Here is a 21,020-nt window from a genome sequence, read left to right as displayed (position 1 = left end):
ATCGACAACTCATCCTTGTTAGTCTTGTACCAACTCAGCAAATATAGCTTAACCAAACAATAATAGAATCACAACCCTCTAGGGTTAACAAACTAAAAACTATATACATTGCTTCAAGCCGAGCAAAAAAAGTAAGGTAAATTACTCCGATAGCCACTCAACTATTAGTAAGTTTCTTTTTTGATTACCCAAATATAAAAAATACTTACAAAATGATCACCCAACTAATCAATTTTTTTTTCACTGATCATTAATAGCTAATGGAAAGATAACATGACATTTTAAAATTGGCATAATAACAAATTTAGCCCTTAACGTTTATACATTGTGTCAATTTAATCTTAATTTTAAAAAATTTAGCTCTTAATATTTACACATTACCTAATTTTATCTTAATTTTACATGAAAATGTAATTCATTACACAATGAGTAAATTAGGAATAAAAACAAAAACAAATTTTTTTAAAATTTCTATTTATTATTAAATTAGGTAATCCTCAAATATATTACTTTCCTTATACTTTAAATGGTTGAGAACTTGACATCTTTTAATAACAATTAACTCGTTTTTATTAGCTTGAGCTAACTGCCATTGACGAGGCAAATCAAAACTTAATCTTTTTGAAGTTGTTAGACTTGAAATCGGGTTGAACTAACAAAGTTACTTTTTATTTTTAAGGAATTGAATTAGCTAGTTTACAAGATTTGGGTCATTTTATTTATTCTTCTTGTTCTTCATTTTTTCCATTGAGTCAAATGTAGGGACGATATCACAAAGGATGAAGTGGTAGCACTTCAATCGCTCCTATTTACCAACGAAACCCATAGTTTGATGTTAGCTTTGGAGACCAATAATACAAGTTCATTATGACTTTGTTTGAACTCTCGGGTCCCTAGACCATTTAGCTTATCCACTCCCCAAACTTATCTAAGATTATTGCGGCTTCGACTATGGAAGTTGATGATATCAAAAGCACTTTTGTTTTCCTTATAATAGTGGACTAATTGAACGAGTGACAAGACTCTTTGTGTTTGTAAAGATGTAATAATGACAACAACAATAATAATAAGAGCAGCTTAGCTGAATTGACGTCGAATGATTCAAGCACAAATCTTATGAAGTCTAAAAAAATGAATCGATGAAAACTTAGTTATCTCAGTTGTTAGTGGTCAATCCAACGATAAAGAATTAGAGTATCAAAAGAAAATAATGAGATAAGGTAAACATTATAACCTAGGGTTTTCGAGTGTTTTCATTTTTTGTATGCTTTTGATCAAATTTAGTTGATAAATTTATCTATTTTAGCTTGTTAGGTGAAAAAGATTGCAGAAAAGCAAAAAATGCAAAAAAGGACCAAATTATATAATGTGTAAACTTTGAGGGTTAAATGTTCTAAAATCAATACTAAATTGACATGTATAAATGTTTGAGGATTAAAGTTGCTATTATGCCAATTTTAAAAGTTGACAGGTCAAATTTTTGTTAGCCACTTAATGACGGGCGACAAAAAAGAAAAAAAAATCGAATAATTAAGTGACCATTTTGTAACTTTTCATAGTTGAGTGACCAAAACATAAATTTATTAATAGTTGAGTGATTATAGGAACAAATCTGAGGAAGGTAGGCAAGGGCCCCTCAAATGGAAAAATTGTTATATAAGTTTTTATCAAATGATTAAATTAAAAATTAGTTTAAGATAAAATTACACTTTAATCCCTTAAAATGAAAAAAAAGTATTTAATCCCTTTAAAAATGATGAAATCTTAAATTAATATATTATAAAATTATATTATGAAATGATTCCATTGTAATTTTTCCAAAAAATAATATATATTGATTCGTGCTATGGTAGGGAGTCCTTAAAACCAAAACAACGAAATGTAAAACCTATTTATAACTAAAGGCACTAATAACTTTCAGGCCCGTCGCACTATTTTCGTCGGAAAGAAATTGAGCGTAAAAGAGTGCTTCAAATCTATCAATATCGACAATAGAAGAGGCCATGGCAGGAACATATTGTATAGGGTCTAATTTCACAAAAGAAAAATCATATCATGTCATGTCATGTCATGTGAACCTTCATTGCCTTGTTTCTTTCTTCTCCTTCCATTACCTCTCCAAATAATGAAGACCCATGGAATCATCCCTTGCATCCGACACCACAGTCACAGCCATACGCTTATCATACTTTCGTTGACTAATTATAATCGACGGTTAAGATCGTTTTAAGAAAACTTTGAATTTTCTTTTCCAAGAGGTGTATAAATACATTTCCTTTTGGCGGACTCTTTCTCTGCCATCTCTTCGCTTTTTAATTGTCCGAACGGTAAAACTCTATGCGGTTCTCTTATTTAAATTTAGGGTAAATTACATCCGTTGTCCGTTAATTTTGGTCAATATTATATTTCGGTCACTCAATTTTTTTAATTATTTAATAGTCATTAATGTTATCGGATTATTACTTACATGATGTGATATGTTATTTAAAGAGTTAATAACCAATTTATTCTTGAATTATAAATAAAATATTGTTTTGATATATTTAATTATTTTTTTAATAATAATTCTAAGTTTTTTAAAAAATATTAAAAATAAATTAAAATTACTAAAAATATAAAATGTATTATAAATAATTATTATATTAAAATAAAACTCTCCCCACCCCGTTTCCCTTCCCTCCCCCATGCGTCATTTACGATACCAGCAAATGAAAAAATTCCGTCGCAGATGGTTATTGACATACCATACCAATACAGTTCTTCAAATCTTGAATCCGTAGTCGACCTGTCAAACATGGTAGATTCAAATACATTGGTGGGACTGGAATTTTAGAATCAATCCAGGCCCAGTTTGGACCATTTCAAGTAAGACAAATTAGATGAATTTGGTTTAAATGGTACAAATGTTCCTTTGAAATACATGTTAAAACATCCCTCATATTAGACTCACGCTTTTGTTCTTTTTCCCTTTTTATGAAGTGATTAAATTTTAACTCTTTTCATAATTTTGCATCTATTCATTTTGTAATTTAATGATGTGATAGTAATTTTCTTCTTGTACGAAATTAGGTATATGTAAGTAAAGCTAAAATAATCTATAAACCACGTCTGGTAGTTGGTAATTTAGAATGGGAATTGAAAAGGTTGGGAATAGATCCGTATAAATAATGAGATAATAAAAATGAATAAGAACGAGCATAAATATTTGATGTGGAAAACCTTCTGAAGAGGATAAAAAAATTACGAGTAAAAGAGACTTCAGCTTTTCACTAATGAATAAACAAATATGAGTATAATATAGAGAAAATAAACTTAAATGTACTAAACATATAAACCCATATCTTGAAAATAAAGCCCTAACTCTGATAGAATTCTCTCAAAAAGGATACAAAGTTCTTTCCATAGTTACCACGAAAACTGTCACCAAAACTTATCTGCGACTAAATCTTGTTGCCCCCAAAAGAAAAACCCTATAGTCTATTGCATTTGAGAACACGCCATCATGTCGTTTTCTTCTCGTCGGAATATTGTCTATTGTATCGTCGCGACGAGGATTACGCTATTGCGGTGTCGTCTAATAAATACAAAGCACACTCCACAGAAAATATTGTTTCAACCTTGCCTTTTTGTAGTGTCATATAATTAGAAATTTGTAGGACATGATTATTTCTTTTACAACCAAAGGCAAAAGAGAGGATCGGGGTGGGGGATAGTTTATTTTATTTTATTTTATGTAATATTAATATAATGAATTTTACTTAATATTAATATAAAATTTTTAGTTAATTTTTATAAAATTTTATATGTAATTTTAATATTTTTTTTAATATTTTTAAAAATTTAAAATTGTTATTAAGAAAATAATTAAACATATCAAAATAATGTTTTATTTATATTTCCAAATTGTTATCAGCCGTTTAAATAAAGGTGTCACGTTGTCATCTTAACCGGAGATAATAAATAAATGGTAAAAATGTAATAATTCAATAACGTTAATGACTATTTCGTAAGTAAAAAATATTAAATAGCTGAAACGTAATTTTGACCAAAGTTAAGAGACAAAAGGTGCAATTTACCCTTAAATTATATATATATATCAGAATTTTAAAAAAAAAGTATTCTCTGTTCTTTGTCAACTCGAATAAGCTGCTTTTCGGTTAAGATACCGAATCAGATTCTGGTTGGAACTTTATGATCCAAAACGAGGACGTTTTATTCTCAGTTCAATACTTTTCTAACCACGGAACTGAGTTGAGGTGAGTTGGATTCTGACTCAGTTTTTCTCATGCTGATTTATTTGGTTTTTTTTTTTTATAAATTCTTCTTTGTATATTTGAAGCTTTTTTTTTTGAGTTGCTGTAGTAGTTCTGTTTGGCCGGTGAGAAAAAGAGTAGGAAAAAGGTGGAAAAAAACAAGGAATTCGTTGTAGAGTTTGATTCGTTCCATTTTTATTTTCGTTCTGAAATTTTTTATGTGTTTCGAATTTTATTTTCACCTATTCTCCTCTAATGTTTCTCTGCAGTCAAACTAGAAATTCTAAGAAACTGAATTTCCAGCGGAATTAGCACCTGGAATGGGAGTTTCCTGATCCAAAATCAAATACTTGAATCAAAATTAAATTCTTAGTTCGTACTTTCAAAATCATTTAATTCTTGATTGTTAATACGATGACAATCGGGATAATAAGCTTCGCTTTAGCAAATTCAGAGACGACTTTCGCATCTGATCATGGCCCAATAGTTTCAATAAACTTATTCGTGGCGCTTCTTTGCGGGTGTATCGTGATTGGTCATTTACTAGAGGAAAATCGATGGATGAACGAGTCTATTACTGCTCTGGCCATAGTAAGTTTTAGTTTTGCATATATACACATAAATATTGTTAAGGAAACAAAAGCCATTAATTTTCGTAATTCCGAATATTTCTTTTTATTGCAGGGAGTATGTACTGGAGTTATAATTTTGCTTACAACAGGAGGAAAAAGCTCACGTCTTCTAGTTTTCAGTGAAGATTTGTTCTTCATTTATTTACTTCCTCCTATTATTTTCAATGCGGGGTGAGTTATTGATGCTTGCATTTAATCTTTACTTTTGTGTTGTACTTATTTTTTAAAGAACACGATTTATTTGCTTTAGTTGTTTATGTAAAAGTGTTAGAATTGTGTGACCCAAATTTTAAGAGATTGCTTGCAAGTCAAGTTAAATAAAAATATATTTTCTTTCTAGAAGATTTAGTATTTATTAGTATAATATATTTAGCATTTATTAGTATAGTTTATTTGACTTACTAATTTAGCCTATAAATAGGCTCCTTTACAATCTTAGAAATTAAAAGACACCCATTAGATTAGAACTCATAACACATTCAGAGAATTTTGTGTTTACGTTTGAGGGTTCTTTGTTTTTTGGGTTTTTGGGGTTTAGTTTTTATCTCCATCTTTTGTACTCTTCATTCTTTTGCCATTATAGTAAAATTATCTTTGCCCGTGGTTTTTTATCCTCTTTTGAGGGGTTTTTCCATGTTAAATTTGTGTGTTCATCTTCTCAATTTCTTCTACTATTTTTACTTGTTCGTTGCTTATTCGGGACGATCCTAACAAGTGGTATCAGAGCTAGTTTAACTTTCATAGATCAGCCCGGTCAGAGATGGCAGCAACAAGGTTTGAAATTGAGAAGTTCGATGGTGAGACAAATTTCAATCTGTGGCAAGTTCGGATGATGGCAATTCTAGTTCAAAATGGCTTGAAAAAGGTTGTTACAGGGAAAAAGCCTGAGAATCTAAATCAAACAGAATGGGAAGAGCTTAATGAAAAGGCCTTGTCTGCAATCCAGTTGTGCCTCGCGAATACAGTATTGCAGGAGGTATTGATGGAGAAGACCTCATTCGCCTTGTGGAAAAGGTTAGAAACTCTTTATGCGACTAAGTCTCTGGCTAACCATTTAGTGTTGAAACAACGTCTATTTACGTTTCGCATGAACGAATGTGAGCTTCTTAAAGATCACATCAGTCAATTCATTACTCTTTTAAATGATTTAAAGAACGTTGAGGTTCATATTGACGATGAAGATCAAGCTATGCTATTATTGTGCTCTTTACCCTCTTCATACAAGTCTTTCAGGGAGACCTTGATTTATGGCAGAGACAAACTCTCGTTCGAAGATGTGAAGGGTCATTTGTTGAGTAGAGACAAACTCGACAATGAGTTTGATTTGAATAGCAAAGCAGATAGACAAGCTTCCGTTTTGGTAGCATCAAAGAAACGAGACAAAAGGTGTCGCTATTGCAAAAAGTTAGGTCACGTCAAAGCAGATTGTTATAAACTGCGAAATAAAAGAGCTGCTGAGAGTAACGAGGAAGATGTAGCTGGTGCTAATTTGGTCGATGAAGGCGGTGATGATTTCTTGTTAGTGTCAACGAGCGATAACTCCAAGCTTACGTCTGAGTGGATCCTAGATTCAGGATTTCTTTCCACATGTGTCCCAATAGAGAATGGTTCTCCACATATAGTTCAGTTGAAGGTGGAGTTGTGCACATGGGAAACGATTCATCTAGTAAAATAATCGGTATTGGTACTGTTAAAATTAGGATACACGATGGGACGATTAGGAAACTCTCAGATGTCAGGTATGTACCTGATTTATGAAAGAATCTCATCTCCTTGAGTATTTTAGACTTGAAAGGATGCAGAATCAACATCGAGTCGAGCGACATTAAAGTATCTCGTGGAGCTCTCATTTTGTTAAAAGGTAAAAGAACCGGCAGTCTTTATATTCTGGAAGGTTCTACAGTGACCGGTGAAATCAGACGTCCCTCGTCCGTTACGGAGTCAAAGTCAACTCATTTGAAGCGGAGGCAACTTGGTCATAGGAGGGAAAAAGGTATGACCGTTTCGTTGAAGAGAGGTTCTCTTTTGGATGCAGGTTTTGAAAAGTTAGGGCACTGTATTCGTGAAAATCAGACCCGGGTTAGTTTTGATTTGGCAGTGCACAAGTCGAAGGCTAGAAGTCTTCCAGCTTCTAAGCATAGATTCGACTCAGTTAATTCCCTGCATAGTTCAAGATAGGCCCGTGGCGGGTTTTGGCAAAGATGGCATTGAAAGAATTTGTGTCAAGGTGGAGATTGTTAGAATTGTGTGACCCAAATTCTAAAAGATTGCTTGCAAGTCAAGTTAAACAAAAATATATTTTCTTTCTAGAAGATTTAGTATTTATTAGTATAATATATTTAGCATTTATTAGTATAGTTTATTTGACTTACTAATTTAGCCTATAAATAGGCTCCTTTACAATCTTAGAAATTAAAAGACACCCATTAGATTAGAACTCATAACACATTCAGAGAATTTTGTGTTTACGTTTGAGGGTTCTTTGTTTTTCGGGTTTTTGGGGTTTAGTTTTTATCTCTATCTTTTGTACTCTTCATTCTTTTGCCATTATAGTAAAATTATCTTTGCCCGTGGTTTTTTATCCTCTTTTGAGGGGTTTTTCCACGTTAAATTTGTGTGTTCATCTTCTCAATTTCTTCTACTATTTTTACTTGTTCGTTGCTTATTCGGGACGATCCTAACAAATGGTATCAGAGCTAGTTTAACTTTCATAGATCAGCCCGGTCAGAGATGGCAGCAACAAGGTTTGAAATTGAGAAGTTCGATGGTGAGACAAATTTCAATCTGTGGCAAGTTCGGATGATGGCAATTCTAGTTCAAAATGGCTTGAAAAAGGTTGTTACAGGGAAAAAGCCTGAGAATCTAAATCAAACAGAATGGGAAGAGCTTAATGAAAAGGCCTTGTCTGCAATCCAGTTGTGCCTCGCGAATACAGTATTGCAGGAGGTATGATGGAGAAGACCTCATTCGCCTTGTGGAAAAGGTTAGAAACTCTTTATGCGACTAAGTCTCTGGCTAACCGTTTAGTGTTGAAACAACGTCTATTTACGTTTCGCATGAACGAATGTGAGCTTCTTAAAGATCACATCAGTTAATTCATTACTCTTTTAAATGATTTAAAGAACGTTGAGGTTCATATTGACGATGAAGATCAAGCTATGCTATTATTGTGCTCTTTACCCTCTTCATACAAGTCTTTCAGGGAGACCTTGATTTATGGCAGAGACAAACTCTCGTTCGAAGATGTGAAGGGTCATTTTTTGAGTAGAGACAAACTCGACAATGAGTTTGATTTGAATAGCAAAGCAGATAGACAAGCTTCCGTTTTGGTAGCATCAAAGAAACGAGACAAAAGGTGTCGCTATTGCAAAAAGTTAGGTCACGTCAAAGCAGATTGTTATAAACTGCGAAATAAAAGAGCTGCTGAGAGTAACAAGGAAGATGTAGCTGGTGCTAATTTGGTCGATGAAGGCGGTGATGATTTCTTGTTAGTGTCAACGAGCGATAACTCCAAGCTTACGTCTGAGTGGATCCTAGATTCAGGATGTTCTTTCCACATGTGTCCCAATAGAGAATGGTTCTCCACATATAGTTCAGTTGAAGGTGGAGTTGTGCACATGGGAAACGATTCATCTAGTAAAATAATCGGTATTGGTACTGTTAAAATTAGGATACACGATGGGACGATTAGGACACTCTCAGATGTCAGGTATGTACCTGATTTACGAAAGAATCTCATCTCCTTGAGTATTTTAGACTTGAAAGGATGCAGAATCAACATCGAGTCGAGCGACATTAAAGTATCTCGTGGAGCTCTCGTTTTGTTAAAAGGTAAAAGAACCGGCAGTCTTTATATTTTGGAAGGTTCTACAGTGACCGGTGAAATCAGACGTCCCTCGTCCGTTACGGAGTCAAAGTCAACTCATTTGAAGCGGAGGCAACTTGGTCATAGGAGGGAAAAAGGTATGACCGTTTCGTTGAAGAGAGGTTCTCTTTTGGATGCAGGTTTTGAAAAGTTAGGGCACTGTATTCGTGAAAATCAGACCCGGGTTAGCTTTGATTTGGCAGTGCACAAGTCGAAGGCTAGAAGTCTTCCAGCTTCTAAGCATAGATTCGACTCAGTTAATTCCCTGCATAGTTCAAGATAGGCCCGTGGCGGGTTTTGGCAAAGATGGCATTGAAAGAATTTGTGTCAAGGTGGATATTGTTAGAATTGTGTGACCCAAATTCTAAAAGATTGCTTGCAAGTTAAGTTAAACAAAAATATATTTTCTTTCTAGAAGATTTAGTATTTATTAGTATAATATATTTAGCATTTATTAGTATAGTTTATTTGACTTACTAATTTAGCCTATAAATAGGCTCCTTTACAATCTTAGAAATTAAAAGACACCCATTAGATTAGAACTCATAACACATTCAGAGAATTTTGTGTTTACGTTTGAGGGTTCTTTGTTTTTCGGGTTTTTGGGGTTTAGTTTTTATCTCCATCTTTTGTACTCTTCATTCTTTTGCCATTATAGTAAAATTATCTTTGCCCGTGGTTTTTTATCCTCTTTTGAGGGGTTTTTCCACGTTAAATTTGTGTGTTCATCTTCTCAATTTCTTCTACTATTTTTACTTGTTCGTTGCTTATTCGGGACGATCCTAACAAAAAGTACATATAAATTCGGGTTTTTTTTTTCATTTTTTCAGTTTAGTTTTGGGTGGTATACCAGGACTATGTTGCTCTGACTCTTTATTTTTCTTAAATTATTTTTGGTAACCACACCCGAGTCCAAGTAACATGGTATTGGGATAATACTTGATTGTTCTTTGCTATACTAAAAGCATCTGAGCAAATGATTGATAATTTATCTTTGTACCACCAGATTCCAAGTGAAGAAGAAACAATTTTTCCGCAACTTTATGACTATCATGCTGTTTGGTGCAGTTGGTACTTTAATATCCTTTTGCGTCATTTCTATAGGTATGTTTAATGGTTTAATAACCTTATTATGTTTCATATTTTAATTTAGTTGGTGAAGCTCAAAGGTCTTACCCTGCTTGTGTTTTCTTGAACAACTTGACATTGTAGTTGAAGGTGGCTGGTTTATGGAATCCATTGGTTTCAAATTATTATTGAAACTCGGACTCTTATTTTGGTTGAAGTACCTTTGTGCAACATTCATGTTATTAGCACATATGAAGGCATGAGTATGGGATATGATACTACGAGGATCTTCCAAGTACAGTACATGAAAATACTTGGGAAAATTGAAAATAGATGCATCAGACACATACTCGTATTTGAGACTCGCACCTAAATCCTAGTAATATAGCAATTTATAATGAAATTGGCCATATTCCAGAGAATAAGGCTGGTTAAAGATTTTATAGCATGATGATGGAATAATTGGAATCATGCCCTTAAGTTATTTGTGTTAATAACTGCATATTGCATCTATATTACTTGGACTCAAGTGTGAGCACTAGGTAAGAGTATGTGTCTGGAACGGATATGTTAAATTTTTATAAAGTTTTTCAATGTATTTGGAGTCTTTGGAGGGTTATATTCTTATACCTATATCCAAAAATGTGTCCAACAAGGGTGATGAACTTAGGTACTTCAAAAAAGAAAAATAAAGTACTGGAGCAATATGGTTATCTACCTAATTTATATCCTACCATCTATTAATTTGTCCTCTTATTGTGAATTAGGTGCCATACATTTCTTCCAGAAAATGAACATCGGTGATCTTACTTTAGGGGATTATCTTGGTAATATTCGTGTCGCTATATCTTTTCCTATTATTGTTGAAATTTATGTTTTACTCTTTTGCTAATTCTACTCTCTTAACTGCAGCAATTGGTGCAATATTTTCTGCAACAGATTCTGTGTGCACTTTGCAAGTATGTCTGTGTGAGATCTAGATTCTTATTAGAACTTTTAAAGGGCAGTTGTGCTCTAGTTGTTGGACTCTTTCTTTAAGAGTACTTAGGTTCGACACCCGTATGCAACACTCATAATCGAGTTTAAGTAACATAAGTTGTGGTGACCTATTCTCTCCTTATTCATTCAGGTGCTTAATCAAGATGAGACACCTTTATTATACAGTCTGGTTTTTGGTGAGGGAGTTGTCAATGATGCCACATCAGTGGTTCTTTTCAATGCAATCCAAACCTTTGATCTTTCTCACATCAACTCTACCATGGCTTTGCAATACATCGGAAACTTTTTGTATTTATTTATTTTAAGTACTTTGCTTGGAGTTTTGGTGAGGCTTTCTTTCTCTTCTCAGTTTGAATTTCCTTGATTTTGGTTGGATTTATTTATTTATTTTTGTTTATCTTCTACAGGCTGGACTGCTAAGCGCTTACATTATCAGAAAGCTCTATTTTGGAAGGTATGCATATAAGTAGTGTTCATTTGTTTGCCTCATCTAACTTGCTGAGGGTAAACTGAATTATCTGATAATTTCATGAGATATGAGAACGTAGAATGGTTGAACATTTCACATCCTCAATTTGGGTTGAACATAATATATTTATATTATGTTATTGTGTTATGTACCGTTGATAACAGTTTGGTTCGGTTTTTAAACAACTATGATTAATGTGCAGTATTTTTTAAGTTATTTTCACTAAGTTACAAAAATATTTATTTTTATATTATAAAAATAAAAATAATAAAAAATTAAATAAAAATTATAATTCGGTTCAGTTTGAAGGTTACTTTTTTTTAATATATATATATTTTTTACTTATGAAAATAAAATTTGAACGGAATCAAATACATTAAGATAATATATGAACCAAATACTCCTATTCGAATCAGCTTTCAATTTTCTCTGTTTCTTTAAACCCTGCTGTTATGTAATTAGTTATATACACTAGTAAATACTTGCTTATGTCATATATGAAGGAAAAGAGTTCCATCTTTTAAGATAGTGTTATCATTTCTCTTCCCTTCTTGTAAAACAGGTACTCCACTGATCGTGAGGTTGCTCTCATGATGCTTATGGCTTACCTATCATATATGCTGGCTGAAGTAAGGTTTCCTCCTACTTGTATGGCACCTCTTGGGTTAACTTTTTTCTTTGTATTATGCTAAAGGCTGTCTCACCACAATATTTGGCCCTATTGTCTTGCAGCTTTTCTCGTTCAGTGCTATTCTCACAGTATTCTTTTGTGGGATCGTTATGTCTCATTACACATGGCATAATGTTACCGAAAGTTCGAGAGTGACAACCAAGTACGTCTGATATCCAAAATCATTTATTTTGATAGTTGAATTCTGTGTTGCTTTGATACTTGTGTTGAACACATATTAGAACATACATATGAGAATGCGATTCTTCAAGGACCTTCCGTTTATATGGAAAACATAGAAAACATACTCGGGTCAAATATATATTTGTATTTGACAATCATATCCAAGTCTAGTACCATAGGTTGAATTAGTTTGCCACTTCTTTTGGGTCTTGGGAGAAAGCCAGCCAATCAGTCATGGTACTGACATGTCATTACACCTAATCAAGGAACAAAATATTGAACCGACTGGCCATTCGAATTGACTGAACCAAAAATCAGTGGGCAGCCCATTCCTGTGGGTATCAAAAGAAAATTGAACTGGTTTAATTGCTGAAAACCAGTAATTTTTTTATAAGATACACATCTCTTAGTTTTATATTGAAAATACGAACACGAAGCTAAATACATTTCTTTTTGTTAATTATTAACTATTTTATTAGTTTATTTCACATTCAGGAAGTGTTTAAAGTATCTAAACACTAAAAATTCGAATCAGCATATTTAACCAGTTAAACCAGATGAACCAGGAAAACTGGCTCAATCTGTGGTGTTGTTATTTAACATAGGAAAAATTGAACATATCCTTGTTGGATACACGCTCATATTTGACATTAATATCTGAATCTGACTTACATAGGTTGAATTAGTTTGCTACTTTTTTTTGATCTCGGAAGAAAGCCAGCCAACCTTTGATAGTACTGATATGTTATTGCTCCCAATTGATTATTGCAGGCATGCTTTTGCAACACTATCTTTTGTTTCTGAGATTTTTATCTTCCTTTATGTTGGTATGGATGCATTGGACATTGAGAAGTGGAGAGTTATCAGTGACAGGTGAGGTCAATATTAAACTGTTTTTAGATCTTACAGATAACTTAAATGCAGACTTAATTTAACCCTTTCCTTCGCAGCCCCGGAACATTAGAGTTAAGAACAATAAAAAAACATAGGCTAAATACAGAGCATAAGCAGAAAAATAATGGAGAATCAGAAAATGAGAAAATGAATTCCTTCATTCTATTTAATGGATCATTTTTTGGTACATTTATAGTAGAGATTGAGAGCAAAAACAGATTTTAGTAATGGAAAATAAGAGGAGCAACGTGGAGCAATCTGTTGAGAAGAATGAAAACAGAAAAACAGAAAATCCTTGGCTGCTGTGAATGACGACAAAGGTTAGGAGCCTCCACTGGTCATTTGACACCTGTCCATACTAGTAACGTTTCCTTCAACATCCTCCCCATCTTCTATAGCTTGTGGTGAAGAAACACATAAAGCTTTGCGAAAGTGAGAAAAGTCTTTAGGTAAGATGGGTTTAGTGAGAGCATCAGCAATTTGTTTATTTGAGGGGATATAGTTGACTTGCAAAGCTCCAGAGAGAACCTTTTCCCTTACAAAGTATAGATCAATCTCAACATGTTTAAGTTTTGAGTGGTGAACTGGATTGGCGGAGATTGAAACGGCAGAGGTATTATCACACCATATAATTGGTGCGTGTGAGAGACTTATACCAAGTTCTTCAAGAAGTTGTTGTAATCCAAGCATTTCAGAAGCACAATTAGCTAAGCTCCTATATTCAGCTTTAGTAGATGAACGGGAGACAACTGACTGCTTTTTAGATGACCACGTGATAGGATTTGGTCCTAAGAAAATACAGTAGCCGGTGGTGGAGCGTCGATCTTCAGGAGTGGAGGCCCAGTCAGCATCTAAATATCCAACAAGATTAAAACACCCCTTTTTGAACCGCAATCCATAATCAAGAGTTCCATTGATGTACCTCAATACTCTTTTTATAGCTTTCCAATGAGTGTCTAGAGGATGATTCATATATTGACTTAGTTTATTAACACAATAGGTGAGATCTGGTCTGGTAATACAAGCATATTGAAGAGTGCCGATTACGCTTCTATATAAATGAGTATCTTCAAATGGAGTACCATTATTGCGAGTCAGATGAGGGAGACCTACCATTGGCGTAGGAGTAGGTGTGGCACCATGCATACCAGTTCGATGAAGCAGTTCCAGAAGATATTTTTTTGTGAAAGTAATAAGCCACCAGTCATAGAGCAAATCTCAATACCAAGAAAATATTGAAGAGTTCCAAGATCTTTAATAGCAAATCGAGAGTGAAGTTGGGTGACAATATCATCAATATCAGATTGAGAATTGCCGGTTAAAACAATATCATCAACATAAGCCATAAGAAATACTTGTGAGCGGGCAGTGTGTCGAATAAAGAGTGAAGAATCAATTTTGGAAGGCTGAAAACCCAAGTTGGAGACAAGGAAATCCTTTAGAGTGTTGAACCAAGCTCGAGGAGCTTGTTTAAGGCCATACAATGCTTTGTTGAGCTTACATACCAATGACTCACCGTTCAACCCCTGAGCTTCGAATCCCGGTGGTTGTTGCATATAAATTTCTTCAGTAAGAATGCCGTTAAGGAACGCATTATTTACATCAATTTGACGAAGACTCCATTATTTCATAACAGCAATAGCAAGAACAGTCCGTATAGTGTTGGCACGAACTACTGGGCTGAAAGTATCAACAAAATCAGAACCGGCATTTTGAGAGAACCCTTTAGCAACAAGACGCGCTTTGTAACGGTCCACTGTACCATCTGGTTTCTTCTTAACTTTGAACAGCCATTTACATCCGATAGCATGATGAGAAGATGGTAAATGAGCTAATGTCCAAGTGTTATTTTTTATCAAAGCTTGAATCTCACTATGAACAGCATTTTGCCAGTGAGGATAACGCATTGCACTATGAATATCAGAGGGTAACTCAGGGTCAGAGGAAGGTGCTTGAGAAAGTAGAATTTTGGGGCGAAAAATTCCAGCTTTGCTTCTAGTTATCATGGGATGGGTGTTTGTGGTGGAAGCTTGTTGTGGTTCAAAATTTTCAGTTTGATCAATTTGTGGTGTGAGTATAGGAGTAGAATGTGATGGTGGGTTAATTGTAGTGTGGGAATTGTCAGATAAAGTAAGAGGGTGGGATGGTATATAGGACGAAGATGGGGGGTTATCAAGTGAACACATGGTGGGTCCCATAGTGTGTGTAGGAGTAGTAGAAGAAATATGTGGAGGTGATGGACTTATGTGACGTGAAGGAGGGGATGAGTTGATAGGTGATGGCACAATATACAAGGTAGTGGTTGAATTTTTATTTTGGTGAGGTAAAAGTTGAGATTGGGTTTGTTTAAAGGGAAATTGTTGTTCATTAAAAATGACATGACGTGAAACAATGATTTTACCCTCTGATGTTCGGCACCGATATCCTTTATGTAAAGGAGAATAACTAAGAAAAACACAAGGCTCTGACCGAAAATTCAATTTGTTCCTGTTGAAGGGGCGCAAATTTGGAAAGCAGAGACACCCAAATACATGGCAGAATTGATAATCTGGTTTTGTGCCAAAAAGTTTTTCAAACGGAGAAAAACCATCTAACGCCTTGGTTGGAAGTTGATTAATAAGAAAAATAGCACTTGTAAAGGCATCATTCCAGTAGTGTAGAGGCATACTAGCATGAGCAAGCATCGACAACCCAGATTCAACAATTTGGCGATGTTTCCGTTCAACTATGCCATTTTGCTCAGAAGTATGAGGGCATGATAAACGATGAATGATACCATGGTGCGATAGATACCCTTTTAAAGCTTGAAATTCTCCACCATTGTCAGTTTGAAGTACTTTTATCTTGTGACCAAGAAGACGTTCCACCATCTTATGAAATTGAATAAACACACTTAAAACATCTGATTTTCGAGTGAGAAAGTATATCCATGTATATCTAGAAAAAGTATCTGTAAATGCCACATAATAGGAGAAACCATTTGATGTAACCGGTGCTGGTCCCCAAACATCAGATATAATTAATTGTAACGGTGTTGTATACTCTGTCAAGGAATTTGTAAAAGGCAGTTTATGAGCTTTTCCCATTTGACATGCTAGACAACAGTCACCAATTTTATTATCATGAAATGAAACATTACAATTTTGAAGAGCTTGAACAAGAGTAGAGCGACATGGATGCCCAAGACGAGCATGCCATAAAGACAACGGAGTAGTATGCGAAGTAACATAGCATTGAGCAGACGGATTTGAAGAAGAAAATGGCAATTTTAAACGATATAAACCACCATGAACATCTCCATGCAACAGAACTTCATTTGTCTTTAGGTCCCGAACCTTGCACTCCTTTGGAAAAAATTCAAACATCACTTGATTATCACTAGTGAACTTGGAAACAGAGAGAAGATTTTTAGTGATGCCAGGAACATAAAGTAAAGAGCGCATGACTAAAGGTCGTGTTTGAGTAATTAAAGATAATTGACCAGTATGCATAACAGGAAGACCATAACCATTACCAACAAAAATTGTACCTGGTCCAGAATATGAAGCTTTTTCACCCATGGATTCAGAAGAGTGAGTTATATGGTGGGCAGCACCAGAGTCTGTGTACCAACTTGGATCACTTACTGTTTCAGGAGTTGCAATATAAGCATTGGCATTATTAGGCAGAGTAGTGGTTGGTGGCATGGAGGCATTAGCATTCTGGAGAGGTGAGGTTTGATAAATCCAATACCCATGTGGTTCAAGTGAAGGAGGTGGGGCCCATGGTGCTGTCCCACTATTATGCACAGAGGATGACCCACCAGTTGGTGTCCATTGAGGGGTGTTGAAGGTAGCAACATAGGCTTGAGGAGCTTGTGTTCCCGGTTGTGAAGAGGGAGGTCTGTAAGTAGAAGCCTTATAGTTTTGATCGAAACGAAAGTAGCATCGATCTACCAGATGCCCGGGCTTTCCGCAAAGTTGGCATTGGAGCCTAGAATTATTAGATCAACCCCTTCCTCGACCTCGAAAAGAAGAAGGATTGGGTGGTCTGTAAGAGGGAGTTTCTCCATTGTTTTGAGAACTTTGAGTGGTAATCATATTGGCAGCAGCTGGAATAGAGGCGAGAAGAGTTTGTTGTCGCGCTTCAGCATCAAGAAGAAGTGTGGATACCGTTTGAACGCTGTATGGAATAGGACTAGCCGAGATGACAGTAATAACAGATTCAAAATCAGCAGATAAACCATTTAAAATAGCCGTAACATGCTCATATTCACTAACCATTTCTTCACAGTTTGCTAAGTTATCACAGAAACTTTTAATTTTAAGTAAATAATCCTTCATGCTCAAATCACCTTTGCGTTGAGAGTGAAGTGCTCGACGATAAAACATTAGTTTGGAGGTCGTTTTGCTGCCATAAACACGAGCCAAAGTTTGCCATATTTGAGAAGAAGTGTTCATTCCAATAAGGTGATGAAGAACTGTTTGACTCACTGATGAAAGCAACCAAGAAGCAAGAGCACTATTTTGTTGCTCATATCTTGCAAAATCTGGGTTTGGTGTTGACCCACCATTTTCATCGGGTATCATCGAGGGAGGTGGAACCAGGGTGCCGTCTAAGTAGCCTTGAAGTTTGAAGGTTTTGGCTGCTAGTAAAACTTGTTGCTGCCACAATAAGTAGTTGTCATCATCTAGGATAATATTAAGCTTTTTGGTTGCAAAAAGTCTTCCATCAAAGCCATCGACGGAGCTCCCAATCGCACCAGAGGCAATGACAGATTCAATCGTTTGACTGGTGGCATTACTGTTGGTGTTGGTCATAACGAAAGCTTAATCCATGAGGAAGAAAGGCTCTGATACCAAGTTAAGAACAGTAAAAAAAACATAGGCTAAATACAGAGCATAAGCAGAAAAATAATGGAGAATCAGAAAATGAGAAAATGAATTCCTTCATTCTATTTAATGGATCATTTTTTGGTACATTTATAGTAGAGATTGTGAGCAAAAACAGATTTTAGTAATGGAAAATAAGAGGAGCAACGTGGAGCAATCTGTTGAGAAGAATGAAAACAGAAAAACAGAAAATCCTTGGCTGCTGTGAATGACGACAAAGGTTAGGAGCCTCCACTGGTCATTTGACACCTGTCCATACTAGTAACGTTTCTTTCAACAATTAGTTGGTGTTAGTGGAATTCTGTTGGGGTTGATTCTTGTCGGACGAGCAGCCTTCGTTTTTCCCTTATCCGTCATATCTAACTTGACAAGGAAAGCGCCGCACGAGAAAGTTGACTTCAAACAGCAGGTATGAGTTTCAAACCATTTTGATACATTATGATTTTCTGACTCTTCATTTTTGTTGAAGTACTTCTGCCTGATACACGTGTGACAGATGGATATGGTGTGATGACCTTTAAAAATCTGACCATACTTGTACCAGATACATATCCATATCCAACACTCATACTTGAGTCCGAGTAACATAGCTGATTTGTATCTCCAGTGTGCTTGAGACAGATTTGATGAATTCATAGCTCTCTTTTGACATCTGTTTTGCAGGTCACGGTTTGGTGGGCTGGTCTTATGCGTGGTGCTGTCTCAATGGCACTTGCTTACAATCAGGTATAAGATTCAATTGCTTTTTCTCTTCTTGATTGGATCCTTTATCTAATAAAAAATGAGTTTCGATTTCCATGCTTGATTTTATTTCTTGTATTCAAGTTTGAAATGAAAATTTTCAATACTAATTAAAACTAAAAAATAGATATTAAAATTAAAATTAAAATTAAAATATGACTTAACTAGACTTGTGACTAGTCGAGTCAAGCATTATGATAGTCGATAGCTCGAGATGTTCAAGTTCAACTTGACAATGACTGAGCCAACCCGAATAGTTTTCATACACAAGTGTCTCTTGTTTACACCCAATTTAAACCCTATGTTACTTTGATTGGGGTGAAACTGTCGGACATGAGTATGTCTCCTGCACGGGTATGTTCATGTTTTTTTCTAATATTGAGTCTTTAGGAGATCATATCCTTATACCCATATCTGGATCTGTCTGACATGGTAGAAAAATGAAAAATTATATGCAATTATATATTCTATTTAGTTATTATTTGAAAAAGGAAAATGAATATTCACCTGCAAGTAACATACGCAACAACCAAAGCTAGTAGAGAGACAAATATGTAAAGATGGACTAAACTATTTGTCTTTGCAGTTTACCAGCTTAGGTCATACGCAGTTGCGAGGAAATGCGATGATGATAACCAACACAATCTCGGTTGTACTTTTCAGCACAATGGTAAGACACAAAGTATATATGTTATTTGAATTTGGATGTAAGCATTGGATACGAGTATGGTAAGATCTTTTCAAGTTTTCCCATGTATTTAGAGTATCTTTGGTAGTCATATCCTTATAACCTCATATCAGACACGAGTGTCAGGTATAAATGCTTTAAAGAAAATAGAATCGGAACATCATAGTAAACTTTCCCTTTCTTTGTCACTGAAGCTTTGATCATAAAATCTCATATTTTTCAAGTGGCAACATGGCACTCAAAAGTTGCTTTAATTGTAGCACTCTGTTATCTGATCTCGGGATGAATATCGGATATGAGAACATATTTGGTGCCTAGTATACTTCTCATAAGTTTACATATATATACACACAAACACATATATTTAAAGGATTAATTATATTTTCAAACTCATGTTTGAATATGCATTCGACATTAGTTTTTTTAGAAAAATAAAGAGTCTCGGTAACATATGAAGTACTTCATTCTTATATTCCTCCGACTCTTCATTTTTCTTGAAATAACCATATCCGGTATCTGTGTCCGACATATTTTGAACACGAATATGGGATATGACCCCCCCAAAAAAAAGACACCCATATCAGACATCTATCCAACACTCCGACATTCACTCATAAGTCCCGGTAATCTATCTTTGCTATGTTTCAGTTAGCATGAATCTCCCTATGTAATTTTATGTTCCTCTAAACCATACAGGTTTTTGGATTGATGACTAAACCATTAGTGAGACTCTTACTTCCTTCTCCAAAACATCTCACGAGGACGCTTTCGTCTGAACCATCTACTCCGAAATCATTCATTGTACCACTAATTGGCAATGAAGGCGAACCCGAAGCTGACCAAAACAATCGTAATGCACGTCGACCGACTAGCTTGAGAATGCTCTTGACAACTCCTTCCAACACTGTGCATTACTACTGGAGAAAATTTGACGATGCATTCATGCGACCTGTGTTCGGTGGAAGAGGTTTCGTTCCGTTTGTTCCCGGATCACCCACTGAGCAAAATGGTCATCAATGGCAATGAAAAGGTACTAGTAGATTTTACATTAGAGTCAAAAATTAAGGTAATTTATATGTATATAAATATTGATATATTAATAAAATCACATTATATAGATTTATGACATTTGTTTAATAGTACTTTTTTCTATTTTTTGGGTTATGTAGTGTTTTAATAATATTTTCTTTTCTTTTCTTTTCCTAGCTCTATGTTGTGATTTAATTTATATACGGATTAAAGGATAATATGTATTTAAACTTATTTGGATCTACATTCTCTTACATTTTGCAACAATCACAGTACTACGTGTTTAATTTTAATTTTTTTTTCAAAGTATATAAAATATTTTATATGCTTTAATAATTTGTTATACGATATATTTCACTAATCAAACCCTCATCTTTCATTTTCATTGGAGTTTGTTTCATACAACATATTAAACTTTTTATGGGTTGAATACCTTAATGCATATAGATGTCACGGGCCAAAGTGCAAAGCCCGTTGACCATGGCACAAAATGCGCCTCATGGAGGTCCATTGATAAGATGGGGAACATTTAGCCTACGAGAACTGGCCCGATTCAAGGAATTATTGGAGAAGCCTGTCAGATTGAAGCTTGGTTGGCCCGATGATGAAGACATGGCAACTTAGGCTAATTTTGGTAACTAATTTTAAAAGATAGAGA

The 21,020-nt window shown here is 34.8% G+C and overlaps 1 protein-coding gene across 1 annotated transcript; it reads left to right on the top strand.

Moving 5' to 3' along the window:
• Positions 1-4,141: 4,141 nt before the first annotated feature.
• Positions 4,142-20,461, top strand: LOC107891873 (sodium/hydrogen exchanger 3). The gene is made up of 16 exons (XM_016816800.2): positions 4,142-4,256; positions 4,523-4,844; positions 4,938-5,056; positions 9,757-9,854; positions 10,586-10,645; positions 10,731-10,777; positions 10,948-11,142; positions 11,225-11,271; positions 11,849-11,915; positions 12,019-12,119; positions 12,911-13,012; positions 14,670-14,683; positions 18,189-18,313; positions 18,568-18,630; positions 19,232-19,315; positions 20,030-20,461. Exons 2-16 carry the CDS (start codon positions 4,668-4,670, stop codon positions 20,357-20,359), a joined length of 1,629 nt encoding a protein of 542 aa, XP_016672289.1. The 5' UTR covers positions 4,142-4,256; positions 4,523-4,667; the 3' UTR covers positions 20,360-20,461.
• The last annotated feature ends 559 nt before the right edge of the window (positions 20,462-21,020 follow it).

This window comes from Gossypium hirsutum, chromosome D09, assembly GCF_007990345.1.
Source record: "Gossypium hirsutum isolate 1008001.06 chromosome D09, Gossypium_hirsutum_v2.1, whole genome shotgun sequence".
In the NCBI taxonomy this organism is placed as follows: Eukaryota; Viridiplantae; Streptophyta; class Magnoliopsida; order Malvales; family Malvaceae; genus Gossypium; species Gossypium hirsutum.
Note: the sequence above shows the minus strand (reverse complement) of the source record. Positions and strands in the feature narration are given on the sequence as shown.